At 38.3% G+C, this 18,994-nt stretch overlaps 2 protein-coding genes and 1 long non-coding RNA gene across 5 annotated transcripts; all 3 read right to left on the bottom strand.

Moving 5' to 3' along the window:
• Window positions 1–1,612: 1,612 nt before the first annotated feature.
• LOC126797566 (uncharacterized) lies at window positions 1,613–5,757 on the bottom strand. Of its 3 annotated transcripts, none has more exons than XM_050524217.1 (8): window positions 5,303–5,756; window positions 4,259–4,435; window positions 4,011–4,157; window positions 3,751–3,852; window positions 3,599–3,669; window positions 3,412–3,479; window positions 2,900–3,060; window positions 1,613–1,910 (listed from the first exon to the last, which is right to left on the bottom strand). In XM_050524217.1, the coding sequence occupies exons 1-8, from the start codon at window positions 5,498–5,500 to the stop codon at window positions 1,860–1,862; spliced, it is 975 nt and encodes a 324-aa protein (XP_050380174.1). In that variant the 5' UTR covers window positions 5,501–5,756; the 3' UTR covers window positions 1,613–1,859. The 3 variants fall into 3 exon arrangements, with proteins under 3 accessions (XP_050380174.1, XP_050380172.1, XP_050380171.1); XM_050524215.1 differs by having other exon boundaries at window positions 1,846–1,971; window positions 5,303–5,757; XM_050524214.1 differs by lacking the exon at window positions 1,613–1,910 and having other exon boundaries at window positions 2,321–3,060; window positions 5,303–5,753.
• A 315-nt stretch (window positions 5,758–6,072) lies between these two features.
• LOC126797567 (uncharacterized) lies at window positions 6,073–9,123 on the bottom strand. The gene is made up of 3 exons (XR_007672442.1): window positions 8,628–9,123; window positions 7,883–7,951; window positions 6,073–6,306 (listed from the first exon to the last, which is right to left on the bottom strand). It is a non-coding gene; the product is annotated as an uncharacterized LOC126797567 (long non-coding RNA).
• Window positions 9,124–14,117: 4,994 nt separating this feature from the next.
• LOC126798084 (BEL1-like homeodomain protein 9) lies at window positions 14,118–17,687 on the bottom strand. Its single transcript, XM_050524916.1, has 4 exons — window positions 16,613–17,687; window positions 15,228–15,613; window positions 15,069–15,129; window positions 14,118–14,978 (listed from the first exon to the last, which is right to left on the bottom strand). The coding sequence occupies exons 1-4, from the start codon at window positions 17,435–17,437 to the stop codon at window positions 14,412–14,414; spliced, it is 1,839 nt and encodes a 612-aa protein (XP_050380873.1). The 5' UTR covers window positions 17,438–17,687; the 3' UTR covers window positions 14,118–14,411.
• Window positions 17,688–18,994: the final 1,307 nt, after the last annotated feature.

Here is an 18,994-nt window from a genome sequence, read left to right as displayed (position 1 = left end):
TGTAATATATTAATACAGCACAAATGGTGAAGTGTTAGTAAAGTTGAAAATTGCTATTCTATTCGAGGAAATCTTTTTTCATATAATTACTCATCATCACGATCAGGAGCCTCTAATTCTAGCTCTATTTCAAAGATTAGAACTGAAAACGAGAGCAGTGCCACCACATTTACACGGTGTTACACGGTGCAATGGTCTCAAGGGGTAATCTATGATAAGGGGGAATGTATACCATACAAACATTTACAACTGGAACAAAATTATCATATTAATAACAATTTTATTGAACTAAATTACAAACAACATAATTATCACATTCATTTTATACATTTACATATAATTGAACAAAATTACCATCATTATAACATTTTGTTTAAAAACTTGTAAAATGTTGTAAGTGGAGGAACTACTTTAATAGTAAAACTATAATTACTCAAATAATTATTTATTTTACTCTACTGATGACAAATTTGTAGTCATAATTGTAAATGTGGGTACCTAAGAAGATTCCTGATCTCAGTCAGCTTTTAAACAGCATATTATTCCCTTGGCCATTTAGAAAAGTGCTTTATTATCCCCCAGTTCAGTGAATCAGCGTGTTAATATGCAGTGACTTCTAACAATGACATCTAGAGGGACTCATCGTCTTATCTTCTACATGTAGAGGGGTTGATTACTAAGCTTTACTATGCATTTTATTAACCTAAATCCCCATATTTATAATGAACTATGTAGAAGACATAATAATATGATCTTCATTATTATTGTAGCCTCAGTATGCAAAACAAGCATGGATCAGATTGCGATTGCAGTGAGTTTCGTTTCTGTAGGCATGCATAATACTTCAGTCGCGTTTGGATCGGTGAACAACGTAATTTTAGAGTGTTTAGTGAAATCTGATGTTTGATGTTGGGTTGGTGAACTTCTTAAACAAGATGTTTATGCTGCTTGTTCCATAAACAAGATGTTTTGCGCATAACCACATCTTGCATTGCATTGGAGAAGAATATCTGTGACAGAAGCAGAAACATAGAGACGCCATCCCTCTAGCGTGTTACAGACTAACCAATTAAGACATGCAGCGTGGAGATTGGAGATATCAAATTAAGAATCTTCAGCTATCAAGATCGTAGCTCCCTTATCATTTCGGAGAATTCAAAATCAAGCTAAGGTGACTGATATACGATTAAGGGTACGTTGTATCAGTAAGATTTTACAATATCAGGAGTGGCTATGTTGGTATTGTCATTGCAATCATTGGCTGGGAGGGGATGGTGTTCCGGCTCAAATTGCTCGAAACGAATTGCAAGGATTGTTTTTTTTCTTTTTTCTTGGATTTGTATGGCCAAAACGAGAATATGTCATTATCATACCCTCGAGATTTTGATTGCCTAAATCTGCAACTCTATCGAGTCTATTCCTACATTGGGGATAGATGCCTTATTTGGTTACTTTTTCACAAATAACTTGTAGTAGGAGCTTCTCTGGAACTCTTGCTGAGATGTATGGCAGTATGAACTAGTATTATATATGATATATGAAATTGCATATATGCAATATTGCTGTTGATGCGACTTTATAGGCCATACTAAATTACCAAGTACCAACATATACACAAAGCATGGTATTCATAAAGCATCACCGTCTACTCCAGTACTCTAGGACCATGAAAATGATACTGAGAACACTAAACACTGAAGTGTTCACATTCCATATTTAAGTGCAGACCCACACAACAGAACAGTAAATGAAAATGGTGAGAACTGAGAACTCTTGCGAGTAACTGTTGTAATACATAAGCATGATGAGCAATGCAAAGGAAACGGAATCCAGCTTAAAGCTCTTTTTGCTAATAGCATCTATCTATGTTCCAATGCTTCTCTCTCAGCTCTTGGTTCATAATTTAGTTTCTGTAGATTGTAATGGCATATCGTCAATATGCATTCCATCAATAAAAAGTAGAATCTCAACCTGCAATTAATACCCGAGTATAGTGAACTTATAGTTTAATCTAAATGCTGATTCTTAGCATAAGTTATTAGACTCCAACAGTATTATCATCTCTTACACGGATGGACAACAAACATGAACTTCAATATGATCATATGTCAAATAGTTGAATACAACCAGAATCTATAATTGAAAAACTGTTCAACCTTCATGATTCTGCAAGTTCTTTCTTGTACTATCTCAACCAGGATCCAAATGTAACCAAAAAAACTGTTTAGATGACAGGCAGATCCAAGCACAAAAGGAGAGATGCCACAACTGATGCAACCTATAAATATATAAACCTTGGGAATATGTAGTAATAACAATAGATGAGAAGAGGTAAACCCTTGAAATTCCAGGTATAAATATATAAACCTCTGTTTTTCAACATAGCTCTTCCAATATAGCATCAATGTGATACTAATCAAATTCCATAACTATAAAATGACATTCCTCAAACAATATGTTGATGTCTAGCTGTCTACACAACGATATAAATTAGAGGTAATAACTAGAAGATTAAGAACCTGCAACAACAAAACTGTTATGAGTGCTCTCACCTATGAATACTTATAAAGGCTGCTAACTAGTTTTTTAAAAAGGGAAAACAGGAAACCACCTAAGCAGCTAACTACCTATACAAGGGCACATATTGTTTTATGGCAGCAACAGCAAAATTTACCACCATCGTATATCTCAACTACCAAAAGACTTGGTCTTCTATCTATCTTCTGTCTTCAACCAACTACCAGAAAGTGAGAAAACTTAAATCAACGAGATTCCATGGCACAACAGATGGTGGATAACCAAAGAAGTGTACATGCAACTAGTCACTCGTGTGGATGCGTGACAGAAGTATTTTCAATGTCTCATAAGTCATGAAGACAATGCCTACGCTGGGAACAACCTTGTAATATTCTGGCAGAATTCCTCTATACAAGCCCCACAGACCTTCATTATGGATTATGTGCCTAAAAGTTCCTAATATGCCAGCGTTATAGACACGAGCACGACCGCCAGCCCCTTCCAATTGCATCCTTCGCCTCACCAGATCTAGAGGGAATGTTGCTGCAATAGCAAAAAGCAATTGATAATCAAGCAGAAGAAGAATAAGTCTGAATTCTTTTCCACCATACCCTATGAACATCCTTTAAAGACCAAAAACCTTGCACAGTATAATCAGATTGTCTACTGCACATCATGTGTATACATGGGAGCTTTTTCTATCCTCTTTTTGTAAGGATGTACTAATATTAGGAGCATTTAAACCCAAGTTAGATTAACGCAACTGCTTACTGCTTTAAAGTAGACGACAGATAAACGGAATATTATAATAGGAAAAAGAATTGCAAGGAAGTGTTAAATCCTCGTGAAATTTATTTGTAGAAGTGTAAACTAGCATCATGTAGTCACAAATACCTGTTGATGAAGCAATGCCTGAAAAACTGCCACAAGCAAGACTCACCATGACAGTAGAATCATTGGGCCTGAAATCAAAGGAATTGAAACTAAAGCTACAACTTACAACTCATATGGAAGCAAAGGAAACTAAAATTACAACTCAAATTGCATTAATCTAAGGCATTGTCCAATCATAAATCTTCACCTTTCAGACTGCCAAAAAGACCTCAAAGCTTCATAAACAGAGAAACTGATTGCTATGCTGGGTCCAACACCCTGTGTCACAAGTAAAAATTGACATTTACTATTAAGACAGAAAAAATTAGTAACGAATGTTCAATAACAGATTAAGCATACCAATAGAGTTGCTCCAAGTCCTTTATACAATCCCAAAAATCCTTCTTCTCGGCAAATTGTATGAAATGCATGTCCAATGCCTCTGTAGTATAGTGCATTTCTCTACAAAATTTGAATACTGATAATAATCAAACTAAAAAGTTATAAGGGGTGGACGGTCAAATATCAAATTCTCAACCTAAAGTAATCGGCAACCACATAAAATTGTGAATAGAGAGATGTCATCGCTATTTATAACTCAGACAATTATGCCATGTTACCTGAGCAGCTAGACGTGTCCTCACAAGATCCAGTGGGTATGTAGCTGAGGCAGCTGTTATACCCGCCATCCCTCCACCGAGAAAGTGGACACACATATTGGTAGTTGCATTACCCCTAAAATCTTTACTAATAACTGAAAGCAACATCTGCAACATGAAATTGGATCAGATGAAATCAAAGCAAGCTGCAAAGACAAGATAACAGTATAATTAAAAAGCTTACGATTGCAAAACATTTGTTTACTTACTTTCTTGTAGCGTTCATAAGCATAGAAGCTGACTGAAGAATATGGGAGACGATGTGCAATAGTCACAAGATTGCCTCTCCAAAATGCTCTAAAACCTTCCTCATTTACAATGCGTGAAGCCTCACGCCATATGCTCGCTTTACTCATTGTTGAAACATCAGAATGCATTCCTTGCACCTAATAGAAGTACATGATTTTCGGATCAATTAGAAGAAACAGTATGGGAACGGCATTGAAATTTTATACAGGAACTATATGATATGATTCCCATTTGGGTCATATTCCAACCTCAGGATGACAGCCAGTATTAAGTTTAGTTCATCAATGCCTGGATAGCTTTACACGCATTGCCCTGACAGAGAGTTTATGGCATGCTATAATTTAGGACTAGAAAGCTGTTAGTTTATAGTGGTTTATGGTCCTTTCACTTCTTTGAACCAATTTTTTCAGTTTACGAAAGCTGTTATTGGAAATTCTTTTTATCTCTATACCAATGAAAGATTATTTCCAATCAAAGATAACCTATGTCTCATTCAAAATCTCTAATCCGCTTCGCCTTTCTTATCCAACTTTCTTTCTTTGCCTCTGACAATCCACAGTATCCACGAATATCATTGCCAAACACAAAGCGATTGTGCAAACTATATGGCAATCATTCTCCACTTGATCATTGTCTTACAAAGACAGCATGAACTGCATACTCCAACAGCAGTCACCTTAACACAAAACTCATTCATATTCATCATCCACCTAAACTAACCTCTTCGTTCCAATCTCTGTCCTAATCAGATCATCTCCACATAGAGAGATACTCAGAAAAGTGAAAACCTTTCTTTCAGTGTTCAACTGTAAAGGAACAATTCATGAACGAACCCAATCTCTTTTGTACAAGAAACTAACATAAAAATCAAACCTTTATGCCTCACACCCCAAATGAAGCAGGGCAGAAACTTCAAAAACGCTTAAAACCACAAAAACCCAACTCAAAAAACAACGCCAATAACATGATACTATTCCTATATCGAAAAAAGAGAAATATTGAACCTGAAAAAGGATGGTGAGGCGAGCAAGAGGAGCAGTACAGGTTTTACTAAAGGCACCAGCAATACCACCAGCCAAGAGCTGGTTGACGGTGCCAATCTGAGACTGGGGATTTAGGGACTGCTTGGTTTGCTGATTGAGAGCTGAGTTCAGAGCTCTCTGTCCTCCTTCTACAACCCCAACACGAGCTTCCATACTCATGACCCTCCTGTATGAAAGTTTCAATCTTCAGAGTATTGGGTGTTGATGATCTCATATGGGTTTGGAAGGCATGGGGAAATTCTTATGGGAGATTGAATTTGGGAAAATTCGGGGGAGGACAAACAAGGAGTAGGGAAAGGTTTGGGAAAAACGGTGAAAACCCTAAACAGAAGTGTGGACTACGCACGAATGAATCAAAGTGGTGTTGTTTATTTTGTGGGTTAGACTTGGTTGTGTGGACACGCTTCACATGTGGAACAAGCAGGCAGAAGATCGAATGGTTCGGACTTTGGAGTTCTATCACATGTTACCCTTGAGCTTGAGATAATCATGTAGCATAAAATTGAAGGATGTTATATTACGTTCATATTCATAATTTCATTATAAGAATGGGTTATGGGTGAGCCGAGTGAATGTAGCATCCTTTCTAAATCTAGCTTCCCCATTTTTTTTTCTTTTAAGAAAAATAAAATTCAAGATTACAAACCAAAAAAAATTGGTGATGAACATCTTTACTTAAAGAATTCACGATTACAGTATACAAAAGAAACATAAAAGGATCCAATTGTAATTGTGCGTTCCAAAAATTATGATACCTCTTCACGATCATACCGTTACGAGAAATTCTTAAATACGACAAATGCACCACGTGTCATATGTGACCACCCATTCATATGAGTATCACGAGGCATTATTTCCCCCAAATCAGCAACTCCTTCGTCTTCATTGCTTCTCATACTCTATCTAGCCCGATTCCAATAATGGCTTTCACCACCACCTTCTCCATTTGGCTTCTGTTTCATGCCCTAATTGAAGCAGAAGAGCTTAATTCATTTTAATCTGTTTGATTTGATGGGGGGGGGACTACGTCTCAGCAAGACAACAACCAAACTCAGCTAACGACAATGAGGACATGTCACACCCCAGGACAATTTCCGGGATCAGAATGCAACAATATTCACCATAGCCCCGAATTAATAAGCAACCGACACGTTAAACATGACGTGTCGACTACCCATCAACCCGAAACTACAAGGCTATGAATAGAAATAAAAATAAACTAACGACAATACATGAGTAGCAAATGAAATATAAACGCAAATAAACAGATATATAAAGTAGCAATGGAAGACTCAAACATCAAACAAAGAACATGTCTAAGTCTCAATGGCCAATTTGGTCTAACAAGAAGGTAAATGACTAGGTCGGAAGACGAGGAATACCAAAGTACACCAATTGCGTCAACTGGATCTCACTCGGAGATCGGAAAGCTGAACACTGTGAAGTAAGATCCTCGGGACTGGACAGTACCCAAGAGCCTCGAACACTATCAAACTACTAGCCTCCAGACCAACGACACTAGATACTAGCCTCCCGAGGTAGGGTTTGAAAACGAAAGAAAATAAGATAAGGATGCAATGCTCAAATGTAAGAACATATAAATGAACGCTCAAGTAGGAAGTGAGAAAGTGGAATGAAGGAATAACCAAACGACATTTAGTTATTGTTAGGCAGGAAGATATCTATATGCGCAAAATGGAGCTAGCACGACGGTCGGATGATATAATAAAAGAAATCACAGGAATATCTACATCCCTGGTAATTGGGGCCTCGGCTCACCTTCGAGTGAACTAAGCATCTAGTACTACATATTCATAAATCACGGTACCGGAAATCAGGAAAACGGTATCATTCACGATAAAGTATACAGTGTTGGATATTAGAACAACGAAATCACCGTAAAAACACATAGACGGTACCATATATCAGGATGATGGTATCACTGATAATACAGTATGTCGACGGACATTAGGACAACGGGATCACCAATACTAAACAAGACACAGTGTCGAATATCAGGACGACATAATCACCGATAACAAAGCATGATGCCGGATATCAGAACAACGGAATCACCATAGATAAAGTATAATTGGTGCCGAACATCAGGACAACGGAATCACCGATATATTATATGGATAAGTATCGTATGTGGATAAATGTAGTTTCTAATCCTTACTGACAGGGGCCACGGTTCACCCGAACGGATGAACCGGGTACTAACTACTAATTAATTATGAGTAACGTTACCGAAAATCAAGACAATGTGAATCACTCAAAAATAGATATTAAATTAATCACTATATTATCTAGTCTCGAGTGGGGGCTCGAGAAGAAGACTGGATTCACCGTTTATAATGTATCTCGATAAATTTACTATCTAACTCGAGTGAAGTGCTCAAGACGTCGACTAAAGAAACGTACGAATAACAATAAATACGATAACGAGAAAATAAATTAAATAAAGTTGAGCATTACACAATTAAAAATATCACTAACCCGAAAAATGTAACGGCTCACCCTAGCAGGCTCACCCCTTACCTGGTATATCGAAGTCGTAGTCCACGTGGTCTAGCCTCGATCCTCGTGCTATAAGCGTAGGTGTAAACTCTGAAATCCCATCACGAAAAGACGCCAACAACCAAACGATACAAAAGTCAAAGACATATTGTGATAAATGTCATGGTCAAATATCAGTTTCCTAGCTTGACTAGAAAAGGTCAAAGGTTCACCTTGGCGTTGATTAAGTCCAGCAAATTGACCAAACCTCAGTATACTCGATAACTGTCGATTTAGGTTACCGAATATTATTAACTACACTTTAGGAGTTTAAGACACTTAATAACGTAATAATAATTTATTTAATTATTTCCAACAATTTTAAGTTAAGAGCGTTCCTTTTCTCGATCCTCGATCCGGATGAGAACCGAGAATAGTGAATAATTATAAATAAACATCACTGTTTACGTCACCACAAATTTATTTTGGTTAATATCCGTAAAAAAGTCTTAGGTTTAAAAGTAAGACTTGTAAACCACATGAGTAAATAGTAGAATTGTAAATCAGTGAAAAGTAAAACTGTAAAGGTTAAATAGTAAACTATTAAAAGTGAAACCATAACTTTTCAAACATAAAATCTGCTAGGGGCCGAATGGTATTTTCACATGGTCGTAAAACAATAAAAGGGTAAGTTTGGCTCGGTAAAAACCAGGGATTACATAGAAAGCATCGAAACAACAATTCAAACACAACCATACCAAAATCAGTGGGAATTGAGGTTTAATACCTCAACGGAGAACGGAAGTACAACCGATCGCCGTGGTGCTCCTCCGCTCCTATTCCGAGGTGCAGCTGCTCAACCGAGGTCTCCTCCTAGTTCCTGAGACAGCTCTGATGTTTCTAAGTCCAATCCGAACTCGACTAGGGCGTCTGGAACGAGACTCAAGCTTGCCAGAGACGGGACTCACAGCGGAGCAAAACAGAGGACGGAGAATTGAGGTTAGAGCTCCGATTCGGCAAATCGAAGGAGAGATGAGTCAAGAAATGAAATGGAGATCGAAAGATTACCAAAAATGGACAAAGGGATAGGGTCAAAGCTCAGAACCTCGCCGGATGCTCGTCGGCGTCACTGCCTCGATTTCGATCTCGTCAGGGAGATGCTTGAATCTCACATACACGGAATGGGTCTTGAAGGTCTCGAGGTGAGGAAGAAAATGGTGGTGGTGGTATGCTCTGCCATAGTCGGACAGCGGTGGCGCGGCAGGTCAAAGGCGCCGGCTGTGTCGTTGCGTCAGAGGGAGAGGGAGACCGAGTAAAAGAGAGGAAGAAGAAGAAGAAGGGCATACAAAAAGAAAATGGGCTTAGGGCCTTGATATGAAAATGCACGGCCCAGTTTAATCCACCTAAAAACCAACGGTCTAGATTTAAAAAAATGGAAATAAAGGGAAATCTGAAAGTATGATTTAAAAGTCGTTAACTTCGTAAACGCGTAGGAAATTAACCAAGCGTCGGAAAAATATTATCTGAAAATCTTCGCGCTCGTGACGACGCTTAGCTTGTCATAAAAAAATAAACAAAAAATTTGACATCTCGAAAAATTATCGGTAAGCGTGTCAGTTATGCTTAAAGAAATAAAGAAAATTTGCAGGGGCTCACATGACATTCAGTTAATTAATCCACCTACATAACCGGCAATATGGGCTCGCCCTCCAGCCGCAGCGAGCAGACCGCCACCCTCGTCAGCAATAATTTCTCTCTCTAATCGACTCATGCCGACAGGGTTATCTACAATGATGTTCCCGCCTACACCTGTTATAATTCACTTAAATCATCTTTCTTGGGATCGGGATGATGTTTTTGTTTGTCATAATGAAACACTTCATGAAAACCCAAAAAGGGGAAAAACCAAATACACCAAAAGAAAGAAGAAGAAGACGGAGATGCTAATTTGGGAAAATAGTGTCATGCGTTACTCTATGAATGGGTGGTCGCATAAGACACGTGGTGCGTTTGTCGCACTTAAGAATTTTTCCACTCGGAAATTCAGACCGAGTAGGTCAACCTCGTCACCTACGCACTGCCACTCCATACGAAGCTCCAAGTAGCTTTAAATCCAAGAACCTCCGCCTTCTCAATCGTTGATGACACAGTCGATGTCTACGCCACCCAATGCAATATTCAAACCCATCAACACCAGTCGTTCAGCCCACCTAGTGTCTGCATGCCTCTCTCCTTCAAACCACCCCCCAATGCCACCACCACAGCATAAGTGTTACACCCGGTTTGGCCAGGGCTGGCCCCGAGGGAGGGCAGCCAATGCTACCGCACTGGGCTAGGGCCCAAAATTTTAATTTTTTTTTGTTTTTTTGTTTTTTTTTTCAATGTAAGGGCCAATTATTTTTTTCCAATTTGTTTTTTTTGTGTGTGTAAGGGCTCTCTTTTTTTCTTTACACTGGGTCTCAAATTTCTCAGGGCCGGCCCTGGGTCTAGTTGCACCATATAGGCTAGAAGCCAACACCGGTGTGAAGGCATCGCCGGACAAGCGAAAAAACCAACATAAGCTTAGAAACCCTAGGTGTACTTGTTTGCGCAGAGGCATGTAGCCTTTGTAGGTGACTAATTCTAGCTTCCACCATCAGGGACATCCAAAAAAATTCCTAGGTAACAATAGTACGTAACTAGGCTACTCGTAAACATAGTAACAATTACATGTGAATATCGCATAACTCTAACTAATTCAAGAAAGTTCTAACATTTAATTACATTGAATATCGCATAAATTACAATGAGTTTTAGAATATGGTAATAACATTCGTATTCCTGTTGCAATTGAAATGGAACTTATGGAAGTGATTAGGTGATCAAGGTGCAAGTGTGTAAATTGCTCGGACCCAGTATTGAATCTTTGACGTCTTTTTCTTCCCTGAAAAAGTCATTTTCCTTCAAACACGTTGTAAATACCTGTAAATGTTTTCCGGTCCTCGTGGAACACTCGTATAAAACGTGTATATATCAAGTCACAATCTAATTTTTTCCTGACCACCACTAGATATTTGTTTCTTCTAGTTGCAAACGAAAAGTATTAACGTTTGTTGCGCAATGATGGTAACTAAAGGACCTCTTGATTGGGTAGGGCGGGTTGGGGAAGATGCCTCAAAACCAGTTTTTACCGTCAGCCTCTAAGTAATCCAAGAAAAAAATGAAAAGCACTCCCTGACCCTAGATGGTGTCACAGCGGTTGAACGATCGATGCTCTTAACTGTTGTATGCTTTGATGGTTGGCCGGAGTGCCGGACCAGATGGTGGTAAGGACAAATAAGAAGGTCAGTCCTTTGCTGTTTTGGGTTTGTCATTCTGGAGACAGTGCAGGTCTTAGGATCCGTCACTGGTTGGTGTCATGGTACTAGCTAGTTGGTGGATTATCTTGTCATGCATGCTAATTAGTGATGCTACTAGTTAGTGTTGCTTATCCGGTATGAATTCATTAGATCACAAATGCATATAGGGTCTTCTTTATATGCAACGTTATAGTATGTACATGTACCTAGCCAATCCAACCTTGAGATGCATGCTCAAGCTCGTGAATCAAATTTTGTTTATGGAGGCATCATGATTTGCTCCATCAATTCATATCTTAATCTCAAATTCGGCAATACGGAACTATAATATGAGATAGAAAAAATGAAAAATAAATGGATTATACAGTTACATGCTCAATGTGACAACGTTGCAAATAATTAAACTCAAATCGAGTAGCTAGAAGCGGACCCTATTTGCCATTTTTACGTTCGTGCAGTAAATATGGTGAAAACCTTAGAATTGAAACTGGCCTACTATCCCACAAATTTGTATTAGAGGCCAGCACGGGTGGAGTTCGGTTCGGTTTGGACTAAAACTGAAAACTGAACTAAACTTAAATTTCAGTCCGGTTCAGTTTAGTTTGTAGTTTTCCAACTGTTAGAACTGAAAATTTCAATTCGGTTTTTTTTTTTCAATTTTTTTCAGTTTTTTTTTTCGGTTAAAATGAAAAAAAAAATAGTATACATAACTATTACAAACAAGAATTATAAGTTTCTATGTTCTAATAATACAAAATAGCTAGAATATGTTGCTCCAAAGCTACTGAAGTACATACAACATCACCAACCCCCAACCTCTTCTCATAACATGATGCTTTAAGCCTTTGTTACTTAGACCATGACACTATATAAAACAAATAGTAACCTAAGTGAGAAACAAATTAAGCTCTAGTTGGATATATAATAGCATATTTGGTGGCCTGACTAGTTCTTGGAACCCCTTTAGAAGCAAGACTGTTATATAAGGAGTGTGGTGGATAGGATAACTTGACAACCATCATGTGGAATTGGATCAAGTTCATAAGTTCTATTGAACTGTACAAGAAGAGAATAAAAAATTACTAAATACCTTTGGTTATGAAGCAATTTCAGTCACTGAACAAAGAGGAATAGACCATAATACATTAGAAAAATCATACCTCCACTTTTCAATAAGATGTTGTAAAGTGATCTATCAGAACAAGTAGAATATGTTTATTATTGCTTACAATATTGCTCATGAGAAAAAAGAAGTAATCAATTGTTTGCACTCATGAAATCCATAGACTCGTGAAATCAATAAACTCATGAAATCCATTTAGATTTCTCACACTTACAAATGGTTTGCATTCAAGGCCATGCACGAATCATTCAAATAAGCATAAACATATATGATCCATTCAGATATCTATTTCTCACCAAACAAAGAAAAAATAAATCCACTGAAACATGGATTTATAACCTTAATTCACAAAACCGAGGCCTTACCTAGGTTATGACACAAGGAAATTAGCAATTCCAATTCTAAATCAATTGCTTTTACTCTGGCCTACATTTGAAATTATATAAAAAAAAATATGATTTGTATCAATGTTGAGTAGATGAGAACTAAATAGGTTGATGCACAACAACAAAACCCAAAAAGATTTTCAATGAAGAAGTTGAATACGGAGTGATCCCAACATAAACTATGAATAATTTAGTGGAAGAGACATTATTACGATCATAAAATTGAAAGGAAAACTTAGAGTGTGATGTGGTTAACTCGAAATTGACTTCCTCAGTGAGAAGAAGAGAAACAAAAGCTGCTTCCCTCCTAATTAAATCTTCTTCTAAAAAAAACTGGACCTGAAACAAGACGTCTGCGAAGGAAACCAAAGACAAGATAGTCATAAAAATCAAAGACACCGTAGACACTTGACACAAACCAATCGAAGACAGTAGACACCAGACACAAACCAACCGTCAAAAGTGAATGGGCATCCCTCATGTACTTGCCCACTGCCACTTTATGCCATATACATCTACGATTCTCTTTCCAAGATCACCAAATTAGATTTGGATCTGAGAAAGAGAGGACACTACGAGGGCACACCGAGAGAGAACCGCGGTCGGGCGACGTGGCATCGAGTCATCGACCGTCGGGACTCGGGAGAGCAGAGAGTGAGGCTGAGCGAAAGACTTCGGTTTAGACTTTGAGGCGCCGCGCCTATGAGAGAGAGAGAGAGGCTGCGACTGATAGAGTTTTTTCACACATCCATATATACTGTACGCAAAACCACGTCATTTACTTCTTTTTGATATGTTCGATTCAGTTCAATTTATTCGGTTCAGACCTCAAACTAAAATTGAACCGGATCTCTTTCGGTTTTTTCGGTTTTTTTTTCAATTCAATATTTTTTTGAATTTGACTCGTTTGTAGTTTTTCGGTTCGAAAGTGCCACCCTAGGCCAGTACAGTTCCTCCTTTAGTGGCCTGGAATTTCTGTCAAGTAATCATGAAAATTATCATATATATTGTACTTAGATACTTATAATAGCAATATAGCATCCTCAGCTCGATAGACTGGAATAGTTGCATACTTGCATGGCCCGCAATTACCGAGTACGTAGAATTTAACTTGATCGGAAGTTTAAGAACAAGGACTACTACCCACTCGGGTTTTCACTTTCCAGTAATCATTTGAACACCTAGTTACCAAACTTAGCCAAACAGGACGAAAGGAACAGTTTTATCCTTACCAGATTGGCCAAAATCTTTACATACTAGCTTTTGCTAGCTAGTCTCTCTTTTCTGGAACAGTCAACAAAGTACAAAGTAACAAAACGTTGATTCTGTATCTGGACTTTGGGACTAGTTAAAGACGGACAGACCACCTTTCAAGTTTAGTCATGAGATGAAGGCAAAGCCTACAAAATTAGGGCAAATAATTCATGTCGGATGCAAGCACAATCAGGATCAAAGGCAAAGTCTGATCCCTGGTTTGAATACAGGCCTCTGTACATAGAATTTTAACACCAAACAATTACGTTCTCGGAATATTTATCCAGAATTACACAATGGAGTGTGGTTGGTGAATCCTACCTCCAAAACACTAAAATCAATAGGCAAAATGACTCTTGTCGCACCATTTGGATCCTGATTTTCCTGAATGACATCTGATTGTAATTTTGTTAGTAATATTACAATGTTCAATTTCTTGATGCCCAGATAGTCTCATATTCCTTAAATGTTCATCCAACGAAATCACGCAAAAGTTGCCTACCCATGACGTCTCTTCCAAAATGCCCACTTTGTGCATCAAAGCCGCCCATTGGGTAACCATCGCTATTTCCCTCAAGGCCAAGGCCGAAGCGTTGAGCAGTATTAATGATAGCATAGGGGGGCTCCGACATAACGATACCATTATTTTGGTGATGAAGTCCAAGCGTTAGTGACACACCACTAGTAGTCCCTCCAGCCATACTCCCACCAACATGACCAACATGATGCAGATGGCTTGACAAGTTATTGTAAGACATGTTTAATTGTTGATGAGTAGTACTAGCGACTGTGACATCTGGAAATTCATTTCTTGGGCGCTTAGATGCTGTGTCTTGAGCCCTATAAGTGGATGTTGAAGGATTATCAGATGCCACTGACTTTGTCGATGGTAAGTGATCATGATCATCTGACTTATCAGCATTTCTATCCCCCACCTTCTGTGAAGCAATATGAGCTTGCCGGGTTTCTAGCATGTGTATCTCTTCCACCATTGGTTTCCAGAGCCTTACTCTTGCATTAATGAACCAATTTGAAACCTAATTTACAATCAGATTTATCAACTTAAATTCTTGATTAATCAAGATTGAATTCAAATTATATGAACTCATCATATAATATAGGCACACCTGGTTCCGTGACAGTCCAGTTTGTTTGGCCAGCGTTATTTTATCTGTATCGGTAGGGTAACTGCAGTATAAAACAGACAAGAATGACATCAATACAAACAGATAAATGAAACCAGGTAACAAGATATTATAAATGTTTTCTGTCCAATTTATACTCACGGATGCAAGAAGTGTTCAAACAACCAGGACCTAAGAACAGAAACAGCTCGCTCAGGAAGTCCCCTTTGAGGTCGCCAAACCGGCTGAGGCTCAACAAAGTCTGTGCTTTGGAAAGATCGGGGCTGGCCATACATGCCTCGAGTACTATCGCGGAGCATTGGAATGGTTTCATCTTTGTTACGTCTCACATATGTGCTAGCATCCCTACCTGATCTTGAATATTGAAGCTGATCGGTAATTGCATTCTTCAAACACTTGAAGTGTCTAGTCATGGCCTTTATTGCTAAGTTGGCATAAGGAGCTGCATTTCCAAGCCCAGCAACATACTCAAAAGAATTCACTACTGCTTGCATCTGGTTATAGTACTGCTTATACCTCCTGTAAACCTAGGACAAAGAAAAGAAGGCAAATTAATCATTAATAGTATCAATAAATAGAAGCATTTGAAAAAAAATTGCATGGATGATATGCCAATGCAAAGACTAAATTGGCAAAATAAGGAAAATTTTCATTTTCTCCTCTTGAGTATTTGCCTCCAGAAATAACCTCAATATACTATTTCAGAGTACTTCAAAGCTAGTAAAATCAGCCCCCTACATGGAAAGGTTTAGTGGGGAGTTAACAATCATAATTTCAACCGAGTACATATGACTTAAGTGAGCAATCAGTATAATGATTTTTCTACAGTCATGATCCAAAACTCAAATGTATAATGAACTTTCTACGGTCATGACCCAAATACTCAAATGATAATATGATTTAATGACTGCTTGACACGATCAAATATACTATACTTTAGGTTTAGAGAAAACATCCAGTTTCCTCTCATTCAAAACATATAAAGCATCTGCAGTAATCAAAGGACCAAGCAAAATTTTGAACCTGTTACATGTGCACGTGTAAACCTTCAAAGACAAAGTTATTCTCAATATTTACAGTCTAAATAAGCAGGTTAAGATTCTACAGCTTCTGCTGTTGGTTTGGGCAGACACAGTCAAGATTTTAATTGTATCTACAATGCACATACCATGATCACATTTCATAAGCACATGACTATTCCTAATCTATCCGAACCTCGAGATTTTGGAAACCATTATACTTGCCATGCTTTTCCATGGATTCCCTCGACTATTCTGAAAATGTCATCTATTAAGGAACTCATTCTATGGAATTGTCAGATGCTTTATAACCATTAAGCAACAATCTCAGTGCATATATTCCCTGCTATCACCTTTTCCAAAAAGACCTGATTTCTCAAACACACAGACCCTTTAATGCAAGAATCTAATGCACCACGATTTAACACCATAAACACGAGATTAGAAGAAATCCAAAAGAATTAATTTAACCAAGAGAAAATCAAATAAAATTAGAACCGGACATACCTCGTCTAGCATGGAAAGCAACCTCGACTTCTTTCTCCGACTCTCGCCTCCGTCGCCGCCGCCAACACTAGCCGGATCGTCCAAGCTCTCTATAGGAGGATCGTCCAAAAACGAGGAAGACTCGTCTGTCATAATTCTACTAACAGCAGCATAAATATCGCGACTAGAACTACCCACATCGCAGAACTCCTCTAGCAACTGTTGAGCTGGCTTCAAGAACCTCGATCCCTTCAATATGGAAGCATAGCCAGTAAACGGCCCCAGAGGAGTAGGGCCCGGACTTCTAGACCCCTGACCACCGTCACCAATGCCCGAATAGCCGTACCTCTGGAGACTTTGGACCTCAACAGGTTGTGAAGATAGAGACAAAGACAACGGTTCCGGTCTGAACAGTGCAGCTGGTTCATTATTGTTGAACTCTCTCAGATGATGATGACTCTGTTGGCTCGGATACATAAACAAGTTGTTGAGACCGTTAATATCATTAACAGAGTTTGTATTCGCCGCCAAGTTCGAGGGTTGAGGATCCAAGTAGGGATTGCGAAAATTGTGTAAAGACGATGAAGCTGAAGAAGAGTTGTTCATGTAACCCATCAGATTCACGTGGCCCTCTTCTTTGACTGAGCTGTCGGCGCAAGTGAGCAAATCCGATGAGGAGAGGAGTGATATAGAAGTCGGATCGTAGAAAGAAGCAGCAGTGGCACAACCGTGAAGGTGGTGAGGTCCGGGCTCTTCGCAGACCGGGTGGGGTTGACCGGGCAAGAACCGGAGCTTATCCCTCCTACTCTGCTGAGGACCATGGTAGGGTTCGAAACCCTCAGCCATGGATGAGTTGAAAAGAAGAAGCGAAGGATGAAAGACACTAATCAGTTGGGAAATTGAAGGAGATAATGAACAGTGAAGTGAAAGAATGAGAGGCAATTATGGGAGAGAGAGAATTCTGATACGTAAAATTGGAGTGGGTATGGGGTTTGCTCAGATGAGAAAAGCTGAAGCTCTTCTTTTATGTATGGAAATCTCTCCCTCGCGCACAGGTTTTGGACGCAAACAAAATGTAGTTACAGTCACTTTCCTTCTTTCTTTTCTTTCTTTCTTTCTGGTGTAGAGAGAGAGAAACAGAGTAATAGGGTTTGGAGGAACCGGAAGACGACCGGCTGTATCCTGTAATAGTTGAAGTCACTACTCACTAGTCGCTGTGCTAACTGGGCAGAGATATTATCTGACAAGTTTAGGGGGTTGTCGTTTTATGATGATTTAGTTGTTTCTGAGGGTTTTTATTTGTTTTGGTTATTCGATCTCTAATATTAAAAAAATGAAAATGTTGGTGGGTTTTAATAAAGGTTTTGTATATATTCCTGTAATTGGGTGGTGATGACGCACGTGAGAACGCGGGAACAGAGTTTTTACAGAGCGTTTGTGAATGAAAGGCTGGTGATTTTTTTGCACTTCTCCGCACTCATCTCAGTACAGAGTTTTTTTACAGAGCTTAAAACCCTTTCTCCCTCGCTTTTCTCAACTCACTTCACGAGGTTTGTCTTCAGTTTTTCCTGGCAAACAGGGTATTCTGCATTAATGAATTTTGGAGTTTTTGACAATTTCTTATTTAAATTGTATTATAATAATATTTAAATTTGTATTCATTATATTAGGTAATTGTCATTTAAACAATTACTAACTACAGTATAAGTCGGAGTGTTGGACAAGTCTCACTTAGACGTTGTCATCCCTTACAATTAAATAAAACTCGCAATCCTAAGTTAGACCCAGCTTGACATTGTTTTGCTGTGGGCATAATTGCTTTTGAAGCTGCTGTGAGTATTTTTTTTTTAAATTATTGTGAGATAAATCAACTGAGGTGTTTAGTAAACTGTTTTAAAAATTGTTGTGTGACTGAAAAACAATTTTGAGTATTTAGTTATAGTGGTATAATAACTAAAATAGACATATATATTATTAAATTATTTATATTATAACGTATCATTTTCAACAGTTTAAAAGTTATATAATAAACCTACGTTTTTTTTATTTGCAATTTTTGTTACCTCTTGAACTTGATCACCATCAATACCATCAATTGTGCCTGCAATCCTATAAATTAACATAGGAAAGCTCAGAGAACAAATTATGTACACAAAGATGTCGATCATATTCTAAAGAGCTAGTGTGCAATCTCTTCTTCTAATGTAAGCTGTATATACTTGTGCACTTTCGCACAAATGAGTACTCATATTCTTCTTACAGAACGATATTATCCATCACTAATTAAACATGGGCTGCCTATACATATTCTTAGAATCAGTTCAATACCACAATTGGACGATTGGTAGATGGTACAAAGTGAGGCTGTGGAGTTGAGGTACAAGGTGAGATTGTGGAGTAATG

Source organism: Argentina anserina, chromosome 6 (assembly GCF_933775445.1).
Source record: "Argentina anserina chromosome 6, drPotAnse1.1, whole genome shotgun sequence".
Taxonomy (NCBI): domain Eukaryota; kingdom Viridiplantae; phylum Streptophyta; class Magnoliopsida; order Rosales; family Rosaceae; genus Argentina; species Argentina anserina.
The sequence above is the reverse complement of the archived record's forward strand: the minus strand, read 5'-3'. Positions and strand labels throughout refer to the sequence as shown.